This window comes from Nanorana parkeri, unplaced genomic scaffold, assembly GCF_000935625.1.
Source record: "Nanorana parkeri isolate BGI_ZX_2015 unplaced genomic scaffold, ASM93562v1 scaffold25, whole genome shotgun sequence".
Classification (NCBI taxonomy): Eukaryota; Metazoa; Chordata; class Amphibia; order Anura; family Dicroglossidae; genus Nanorana; species Nanorana parkeri.
In genome coordinates, this window is record NW_017306293.1 from 1,203,106 (window position 1) to 1,214,450 (window position 11,345).

The 11,345-nt window shown below is 41.7% G+C and overlaps 1 protein-coding gene across 1 annotated transcript in view; it reads right to left on the reverse strand.

Moving 5' to 3' along the window:
• Positions 1 to 611: 611 nt before the first annotated feature.
• Positions 612 to 11,345, reverse strand: part of GNG3 (G protein subunit gamma 3) — an 11,113-nt gene continuing 379 nt past the window's right edge. Inside the window, exons 2-3 of the mRNA XM_018565095.1 lie at positions 4,708 to 4,814; positions 612 to 1,030 (exon numbers count right to left, since the gene is read on the reverse strand). Of these exons, the coding sequence (XP_018420597.1) occupies positions 902 to 1,030; positions 4,708 to 4,806 (228 nt within the window). The 5' untranslated portion in view covers positions 4,807 to 4,814 and the 3' untranslated portion in view covers positions 612 to 901. The remainder of the gene's footprint in view (positions 1,031 to 4,707; positions 4,815 to 11,345) is intronic.

Below are 11,345 nucleotides of genomic sequence, written 5' to 3' on the forward strand. Positions count from 1 at the left end.
ATAATCGGCTAACTAATCGATTATGAAAATAATCGTTAGCTGCAGCCCTAGTTTGCACCAATCCCAGGCTCATCTCTAATGACCAACTTTTACGTTCTATGGAGAAACCCAACTGTGTAGGATATTAGGACCTAGACTGCAGGTGTGAGTATAGTTTTACTTATAGGTATCTCAGTTGCCCTCCACTTGCAAGAAAAAACGTTTTCAGCTGTGCTTTTCTTTGAGATATCATTGAGTTGTAGTGTAGTGTAGTAAAATATCTAAAAATTAAGCATTGACAAAAGCAGAATGTTTGTTTGTGAGAGACATTAACCTTGGTTTGTAAATCAGCGATGATGATTTTTCTTTGTTCTTTTTGCAGAATTCCATGGCAGTGAAGTAAGACTGGTACACCGAATCTTCATGTTGTATGGACCTATTTTTTAGTGAATTCATAACAGTCATTTTGGCTATATGATTGTAATAGTTGACTGACATTCAGTCTTGTACTGGTGCACTTGTTATCCTAAATTTAAATACAGGCAATGTGTGTAACTGTGTAAAGAGCTTTTGGTCTTTTTACTTCGGTGAACAGCTCATTTACTTAGGCATAAAAAATGTTAATTTGGATCTTTTGTCAATATTTATTAATCACAGTTGTTTAATTTACAAATAAATACTGGTTGTATATCACCACAGTCTTCCATCGGCGTCAAGAAAAGTTTAAGTCCCTTGGGTTGAGAGGTCATTAATTCTCCATGCTGAGGGAGAAGATGGGCAGCATTAAAACCACTCAATGGTGAATTAAAATCAGAGAGGTGAAAGGATATGTTGGTAAAAGACAAGGAGGGGAGTGAGTGGACTGACGGGGCATGTCAGAGAGGATGTAGTGAATATTTTTTTTTCTGATGTAGCAGATACGTCAGAGGAGGGCACAGAAAAATTTCTTTTCTCTGTATGGGTTTTCAGAAGTGGGCACTGGAGTGATGAGTGGATCTTCACACGCGTGAGCATCGCAGAATGTCATGAGATCCGATGCTGCCTTTGAGACCTGCAGGGACAAAGCAGTATAGGAGTTGAGTTTCCTTTTATGTCACATAGCATGCTGTAAGGTATGTTCTACAATTGGAGACTTCCCATCAATGGCAGGGAATAACAGTCAGGTACTAAAATGCATGTTTTTCCTTTAGGGAAAGTGGTAATTAAAAGATCAACACAGTCTTGAATGGCTGGAATAATTTGACGGACTGATTTCCACAGACCTTTACAAATCCCATCATTTTGTAGAAGCAGATTGATGACAGTAACTTTTCACAGGTCAATTAGCGGGCCATGGTGTAATGGTAAAACCTGGCCATTATGGCCACCTATCAATTTTTTTCCTTCAACACGTGGGCTGAACAAAAAAAATGTAACTGATTCCTCAATCGACATGCTGTTTGTGTTGATGAAGGAATCGCCCCTGGCACCTGTCAGAATACCAGATGAGAGCGGGCAGCTCATTGGCTGCCGGCTTTGATCGTACAAAGATTTTCCAGCTGCCTCGTTCGATCAGCTGGCTGAAAGGGAGCAGACAGCCTCACACACTGCACATTTCAGTCAGAACATTAAAAACTGGCTGAACTTCGACCAGTGGATGGGCACCTTTTCACTCAACTCTGACCCCACCCACTGAAATACACTGTATCCAGAAAGGGCCTACCCATCATATTTACATATTGGTTGACGGCTCTTCATGCTATCCACTTTGGTGAAGCAGATGAAAGCAATCTATGGTCATCTCACTAAGCATTTATTTAGGTAAATTCTACACAGGCTGCATAGCATGCCAGTAAACCTGCTTTTTGATAACAGAAAACGATAAACTCAGTAGATATTTAGAATGCATATTTCTTGGTGAGTTTTGGGTGGAGTTACAGTTGAGCTAATAAGTTCACATACCCCTGGCAGAATTTGTAAAATGTTAACCATTTCTGCTGCACCAATACCACAAAGCAGCCCAGCTATGATGTGGCAAATGGCAACTAGGGAAGCCTTTAAAGTTCTGGACAAAACAATTTGGAGTCATGAGATGAAAACTTTTTTTTTTTTTCTTTGAGGAGTCAACAAGACCTATGCGGAGTAGTACACCATCCCTATGGAGGTGGATCTCTGCTGTATTGGGTCCCTGTGAGCTAGAACCACGCAATGGAATTTAGTCAAAATTGATGGCATGGCGAATGCAGCATATTATCAGAAATAAACTGGAGAAATATTTTCATTCATCGACCTGAAAGTTGCACTCTGACTTTTTAACATAACGAGGGTTCCAATCGTAAGGCCAAGTCAACCCTCCAGTGGTTGCAGAAGAAAAAAAGTGAAAGTTCTAGAGGGCCCATCCCAATTGCCTGACCACGACATCATTGGGCTACTTTGGGGAGATCCTAAACATGAAGTTCATGCTAGATAGCCAAAAACTTCACCGGGTGGGTTATGTTTGCCAATATGAATTTGCAGCTTTTATACATTAAGGTCCTTATTCACAACTATTGCAAAATACAGCAAGCTGTCGTCGATGCTAAAGGGGCAATACATGATATTTAGAAATAAGGTTATCAAGCTTTCAAACAATAGCATTTTATTGCCTTTGGCTTGGGCTAGTCTGATAACTGAATTTGGGTCACATCAAAATATAATTACAACAGAATAAGTGCCAGATGCAAATGAAAATCTCTACTGACTGCTGTGGCTTTGCTTGACTCTGCATCTTTATTGTTTATCAGATTAAATTAGATAAAGTCTTCCAATCCAAAGGCTATAGTTGATTTTAGAACTCTGCTACAAAATGCTCAACAATGCAGAACATGGTTTAGATAGACAATACAAAATCATGATAACCAACCAGAAATAAAGTTGGTTCCCTGCAACTTTGCTGTCACGTTGATTCCTGTTGGCCTAGTCACAGCAAATGTACAGTGAGTGTATATATTTCAGTGCATGGGTGCAGTAAACGGTGGTCTATCGCTAGAGAGCTGCTGCTTCCTGCTTGGTAGGTTTTCTTTTCAGTGAAATGTTAGGAGTTAATGGTTACTCGACACTCATGAACAAAGCTCAAGTTTGATGACTTTTACCACATGAGTCTCCGGTGCCATTTTAAAACTACACTGGGAATCTGCAGGTCCCAGTGGGGGTGCAGACTGAAACTGCCAGCTCTTTAGTAGCCGACATCCAGCACTGAACTCAAGAGCTGAAACAACCAGCTCCTGGGATTCTGATGCTTCCCAAGGAATGTGCTGCAAAAGCGAATATAGGAAATTTTCCCTCCCAAACTGAATCCCCAGGTTAGGGTGACATTTGTGCTCACTGCGTAAGTAGTAAGGGGTCATTTGAATTTAGTGATAATTTGTGTCCTTATTTACTCGAATTAATCGTCTATTGATGTTATACAAACCATTTTCCCCTGCGTGCTTTGCAAAGTAGTGTCCAAAGGGGAGTAAAGCTCTCCTAATGCAGAATACATGCTTTCACTGTGAACTTTACCTTTCCGTGTTATTGGTTGCACTAATGTCATTTTAACCAGCAGACAGTTTATTTTTTATGGGAGTGCACAAATTAAGTAAACCTTTTGTCGGGACAACTAATTATTCCCAATAAAAAGCAAGGAAATAAAAATGTTTATCAAAATTTGCTGCCAAAATTAAAGCTCCATCTGTTGTGAAAAAAAATGATATATAAAACATTAGGGCAGACTACAAAACCTAAATGATATAACATGCAGAACCGAGACATCTCGGGAAAAACCGCTCTGGGACAGGAGAGGATTGAGGGAGAAAAAGGCCTCTGGTTAAATAAAACCACAAAATGCCTATTATTTGGGTATGTAAGTAAATGTCACAAGTAGTTTTCACTCATTTTCTATATTGTTTACTTGAATAGAACAGCAAATAAATTCATGTTTAACCAATATGCAGCAAAAACTACTGGGACTGTCACTACCTTGTCATTAGTGTTAAATTACCTGCCCAGCACCCTCAATGTGCTGACGGCTCAACTAGTGATTTAGAGACTGAGAAATGCAGTGGAATCATTCAGAACAAATTCTGTTTAAGTGCTTGACATGATTAAAATAATCACTACAGCTTCGTAAAGAGGTTTACTTTTTTAATTAAGGTAGGCAGTGTGTGATTGTAAAGAAAAAAAGAGGGAGAAAAACTGGAAGACAAAAAATGCTGATCAAGGACAGTAGGACTTACCATGACAACATTATTTACCGGTAAATGGATTCAACAATGAACCCATTTGCCTTAAACAAAGAATTGCTTTGGCTGGAAATTTGTGTATGTATATATACTGTATATGTATGTATGTATATGTGTATACCCTGTTTCCCCGAAAAAAGACCTAGTACTATTTTGGGGAATTGCTAAAATATATAAGACCTACCCCCGAAAATAAGACCTAGTTGTGACCAATCCCAGGGCCGGTGGTGGCATAAGGGGGAACTTGAACAGTCGCGGGAGAGAATCAGCAGTGCCAACGAAGCCAGCGCTAGAGGAAGCGAGGCGGCACAGGAGGGAGCAGAGCCGCATAAGCCAATGCTTCCTCTATAGCGCCGGCTCCTGTCACAGGCGGAGTGATACCAACCTGCCTGAAAGGAATCGATAGTGAAAGTGCGCTTCCCTCATTCTGGCCAACTTTGTTATTGGGTTATATACAAAACACAGTACCAACATTACATTGTATACATACTTTGATACGACACATAGATGCTTCGATTTTTAGCTGTTCCACAAGCTTCCTGGCCTGTCCAACACTTAGTGTATTGTTCACAGGGGTGTCCCCTTTCATTGTGCTGCCTAAATAAAGAGAAATGTGTAAGTGGTCTGTTTAGTCATAAACATGTCAGATCAGAGTTCTGCCCCTCAAATGGAGAAGAAACCAAAACAACTTTTCCCTTTTATACCAGGGGTGCCCACAATTTTTCGTCTTTTCAAATGACTAGCTCAATGAGATCAACCAACGAAAAAACACCTGCATTCAGGGGCGAAGGGGGCATGGCGGTGCATTGAAGTCATGGGCACCGCAGCCACGCCCCTCACCCGCAGTGCGATCGCCCGCACCTGGAATGCAGGCACATTTTTTGCAGATCGCACTGGACTGGAATGCAGGTAATATTGTGCTTTTGTTCCGGGTGCGGGCAATCACATTGGGGGCTGGGGGGCATGGCTTCAATACAACCCCACGCTCCTGAATGCAGGGAGTCGGCCACCTTGCATTCCAGTGCGTTCTAGAGATGCCGGCATCCTATCCTCCCGTGATGCTCATGTGGCCGGGGTTGCACACGGGGAGAGGTGTCCTGCCCCTTTCTGTCTGCGGCGTCTAACACATTCAGCTGGCAGCCACACAAGCACCGTGGGAGCATAGCTGTAGCCAGCTCCTTTTGCGCTTGAGGCAAGAGAAAAAAGCGTCCCCCCCCCAACAGGCGTGTGACATCACCCTGCCTCCAGGATTTATTTATTTTTTAATTTTTTTTTTTACTGTTGGGGCGGGGGTTGTGGGGAAATATTAGGGGTCTAAACAGCCACCTGATATTTCCCTTTTAAAATAGAAAAAGAAATTGAGAACAGAAAGTCCTCAATCTCTTTTTCATCGCGATCTACCAGTGATTGCTTTGCGAATGACCTAATGGGCACCCCTGCTTTATACTGTAGTATCATACATATTGATAGTTGGCAACATTTTTGTGAACATAGCCAACACTAAATTTTAAGGATTACACCAGACCTGATTTTCTCACACACACAATCGGATATTTTTTTTGTACTGTACCATTCCCTGATGTAATAACCCGCTTATTTCCTCTTCCCACAGATATCTAGGAATGGGAACTGATCTACGGATTTGCTTCAGATGAAATACTAAGGGGTCATTCGCCCTACGATGCTCTTTAAGGCCAGGTTCACACCATTTTCCAGACCAGATCTGAAACGCAGTGCATTGCGTTTTCATCAAAATTTTCCACGTTCCAGGACGGGGTTTTTTTTTTTAACCTTAAAATGGCCTTTCAGGTGCAGTCTAGTGCGTTTGTATGCATTTTTATGCAGTCCAGTGCATTCCAGACCAGAGAAAATTAGACCAGCCGTATTTTTTTTTTGTCTGGTCCAGGAAAGGGCTGCGCTGGTGTGAACCGAGCCCAGAAATACCATAAGGATACATTGAAATGCTTTTTTTGGTCCAAGAACAAACTGTTCTGGTCTGGACATGGTGTGAACATGTCCTGAATGTTCATTCTGTGTGAATAGAGGCAAACACAGGCCTTCTTAGTATATTTCTTTTCTGGTTGAATGTGATGCTGCATTATGGCCACTAGATGGAGCAGAGGTGCATAGGGAATAAGTATTTCCTATGCTCCTCATCTCCATCTAGTGGCCATAATGCAGCATTACATTTGACCTGAAGAGAAACTATAGTAAGAACATTTGATTTTGCCTCTATTGGCACAGAATGAATGTTCACAGAGATTCGCAGGGCAAATGGCTCTGTGAATCGTTTATACATAGATACCGATACAGTGTATGTGCAAGGGTAGCACATATAACAGTGGTTATATAAGATGCACTGGGGGTCACTGGTTCGAATCCCAGCTTGGTCAGTATCTACAAAGAGTTTGCATGTTCTCCCTGTGCTTGCGTGGGTTTCCTCTGGGTACTCTGGTAGGTTAATTGGCCCTCATATGTATGTATGTGAGGTAGGGACCTTAGATTGTAACCTCCTCGAAGGCAGGCACTGATGTGAATGTGCACTGTGTAAAGCACTGCGCAAATTGTCGGCGCTCTATAAATACCTACAATAAATAATCATTGTATGACTAATTTGTGTTTACCTTCTTCTCTTCCTGCTAATTTGACATCTAAATGCTCACTAAACAGCTGTGGGAATTGTCAGTGATAAGCCAGTGATTACCAGGCTTGGCATAATCTGCAAGTAAGTGCCCTGTGTGTGGGCACCCTTCTTGGGACTCCGATTTGGGATTGTCTGGTACACTAAGATAACATTTAATTTCATATGGCCAAATCTTATTTACACTGTAGAAGTGGATTGTCCGATACCTTACAGGTCAACATAAAATTGATGAACATAAACTTTTACTGCTGTCCATGGCGATATAAAGTGCACTGCTTTAATATGGACTGCACCATTGGTGCACCCGATGCTGCAACCCTTACAACACATGTACAGGACCTTCACATGAACACGGATGTGGGTGGATATCAGGCACTTGTGTATGTGAGCCCTAACAAGATACTGCTTATTTCCACTAGTACACACGTACATGATGACCAGTAAGTTTAATGCATACAAATGGATTATTGGTACAAACATAAAACTGAATCTTTCACAAATTTACTTGGCCAGATTCCGTACACAAACTTTATAGAAACTCCTAAACTTTGCTTATGCTATGACATTGAAGTCTGGCCCAGGACATGTTTATGCACCTTAATGAGGAGTGCATTCATTTATTGGTGGGTCACTGACAGGAAATTCACAGTGTGTTCTTTGGCAGACTGGCACTATTAACTTGCTTTTAAAGGATTTGGTCAGTGGAGCCCATTTAGTGCATGAGCTGAAAGTTAAAATTCCATTGGACAGATGTATGTCTTACTATTACACAGGCCCCATTCCAACACTCAGATTTGTGACGTGTTGTCTATACCCATCATTGTTTTTGCAGTTGTCATCAAGCTTTTAGAGTGGAATTACACTTTTCAGGACATTTGAAATGGCTGAATATGCCACACTTGCTATGCACAACTCTAAAGTGCAAAATGTTAAACAGTCACAATATACTAATCAGGCAACAATGGCTGCCAAAGTATGAAAAACCAAACCCACACCATTTTTGTCAGTGCGTAGATGGTTCCCATCAGAAGCAGGATGACTGGGCGGATGAGAGGAGCTGCAGTTAAGCACGTCCGTTCAGTCTCACATCTCGGCCACGCCCCCCTGGTTCCCATCTCTTTGTTGTGGTGCATTTGTAAGAAGCGTTGGGATGCCATTGAAAACACATGGCAATGCACTGTCGATCCTATGATATGGTAAAATGAGCGTTTTACCTTGCATTACTTGCAGCACAAAGCCAACCTAATGGAAAACGTTCCTGAGAGAAACATGGAGGCTGCTACTGCTGACTTCTCATTCTGCAATGCTTTGAGTCAATTGAAACAAATCTACAGATTTAGAGAAGGACTTCTTACTTGATCCTGACTTTCCTGATCTACATATTTGTTTCACATCAGTGATACTTGAGTAGTGAAGCCAGAGGGTCTGATAACCAGGAAATTACATTTTGTAGGAGGCCAGCAATGGCCACTCCATGCTTCTGCTCCAATAGCACCAAAAGTGGGATTGGCGAAGGCAGCACTTTCTGCCAATTACATGACCTTAAATTCTTCTAACACATTATCTAATTACAAATGTCATTGATATAAGTTTTGTCTATTAGTTTTATCTTTGTGCTTTGTTCTGTTTGAAATAAAATATATCTGTGCTTTGAGAAATGGACGCAACAGAGTAAGAAAAAAAAGGGCTTGGCCAGGGGTGGTGGTGAAAATGCTTTCACTGGACTATTTCAAGTACATTCAGTTATAAAGAGACCCGCAGCAGGCACAGCCCATAGTGGAGCAATTGTATCACCCAGATTGCCTGAACATATCTTGGGAACTTTCTGAAAAGGCTTGATCCCACAGCCAGATAAAAGAACAGGCTAAAGGTGCCCATACACCTTACGATTATCGGACAAATTTCGTATGCGATCGACTTTTTGTACGATAATCGTATGTGTGCATTGCAGTGTCCGACTGACATTACTGTACAATCATGCGAATTTTGACAGTCAAGCATGTTTGAAAACTTTGCTAGATCGTACGATTTTCGTAAGGTTGCTGGCGTTTCCGTCTGTCAAAAGTCGTACGATCTACACTGCGCTTGCGCTAACAAAAATACGTCAAATCAATTACCGCATTTCGTCCAGGTGCTTTTCCTTAACTACGGCTAAATTAATCTTGCGATCGTCGGGGCAGGATGGGGCTGTCGTCCGAAAATCGTAAGGTGTATGGGCACCTTTAGTCTGCACCCCTCCACAGAAAAAGAAAAAATGCCGGCACAACCAAATCATTGTACTAATTTTAGTGTATTTCAGGTTGAAATCAAACAAATATTCAGTACCAAATTCATCAATCAAATTAAATGCCTCAGGGCCAAGTCACACCATGTCTGGACCAGATCTGCACGCGTTTCTGCAAACGCGGTGTGTGTTTTGACACGTTCCAAGCGATTATTTTGGGGGGAAGGGCTGTCATTATGCCGATTTAATCTCTGAGGTCACTTCCTTCTTCATTTCATAGCACTTCCTCTTGTTTGTGTGGCTGAGCTCGTAAGCAGGCTTGTTCTTTGTGATGACTATTGCAATCCTGAAACAATGTGCTCGCAGGAGTCAAACTGGTCCCACAAATTGGTCAGTGCTGATATCCATTTGTTGCACTATGCTATTCACACCAAGTCTCCTCTCCAACTCAGAAGTCCAAGGTTGATGAGATCATCAAATCTGCTCCCAAGCCTTTTTTTTTTTCACTTTGGTGCGTTCCGGTGTTTTTTTGACGTCTTCTGGTACAGAGAAATGTGACATGCAATGTTTTCTTTTCACTGCACCACCAGAATGGACTGCACTGATGTGAACAGAAATCACATAGAAATACATTGGGATGCATTTGTGGCGTGGGAGAAAAATATAACAGTTAGGATCTGATCCGGACATGGTGTGAATGGGCCCTTAGACTGTTAGAGCCCATTCACACCTATGCATTTTAATGTGCATGTTTTTAAAGCACATGAAAAGGCTTGCAAAATAAAAAGTTCATGTTCCAAATGAAGCACACGAATGTGCATGTGGTTATAGGGTCTTTTGATGTGACTGGCAGAGCATGTTGATTCACATAACAACACACATTTGCCCAAAGCAATTAAGAAAAATACAGAAACATGCAGACGCATAGATAGGTATGACTGTAACCTCAATGTCTAAAGTAGGCCATACATGGCTCAAATGTTGTCTGATTCCTGCTGAATTGGCTGAACTTCAAGCTGTGATGGGCCCTGTGTGTACCACCCACCTCAACACACTTCGATTGAAAAATCGCCGGCTGAAAAGTGACTACATCCAGTCAGATGTAGTCACTGTTTGGTATTCAGATAGCCGCGGGTGCCAACTAACTGAATATAATAGGCTGCCGGCTGAATAAGATAAATCAATGCATGTATGGCTAGCCTTACTTGCTTTTCCCCTGGCTCTGGTACAATGTATTAGAACAGCGCTTCTCAACTTTTTTCAGACGCAGCACCCTTTAAAAGTATGAAAAATCAGGAGGCACCCCAGTCTAAAATGCAATGGATTTAAAAGTGGGGTTCTCCCTTCACATTAGAGCCCTCCTTTACATCAAAAGCCCCTTCACATCAGAATCCTACCATGCCAAGATTCCGAGGCACCCCAGGTTGGCACAGCACACTGGCTGAGAAGGGCTGTATTAGAAGCATCTTGTTGGGGAGGTTAAATATGCCCAGAAACAAAGATGGACATCTCAATAGTGCAAATACCATTTTACTAACAAACTGTCTGCAGGGCTGTCTTCTGGAAAACAAATGGTTCTGCATCTGTATATAGCAGTACCATACACAAGCAAAGATGGCAAGAATATCATGTGAAATAAAAATGTTAAGTATTTTTGTATCTAGCTATTGCTCAGATCAGTTTATACCTATCTAATAATTAACAATGTCCATGCCTAGAATACATGTCCTGCCTGTTTTCGGGCGACCACACGATCCAGAAAGGTCACATGACGGGGCGTTGGCAATTAATCAGTTTGTTTCAATTCTAACTGGTTGCCTTTTATAGACTATTAAGATCCATTCTGCCTGATATTCCTGGAATGCGGCATATAACATGGAATGTTACATTCTGTCATCACACAAATAAATTCATACACACTGGTACCTTATGGGATAGCCCTTGTTTCCTTATCAATCGTTTACCTCCCACTGCTAGTACAGGCCATTTTCCCTCTGCTCTAAGATGGGATACAGCTGTAACCTTATATCATAACATAAAATACAATGATATTATCTACATAAACACACTAACTGCAAATACAGGTATATTAGAACGTACTGCTATTAAAATATTTTCACATCATTGCCAACCTATTTCCCTTTTTCTGTTCATCCAGACAACATGGTAGAGATGTAGCTGGATGGACAGTAGAAGCAGGGAGGGGCTGTCTGTAATCACACTCTCTGGGGCTATGGCAGGGGGCCCCCCCCCCCCCCCC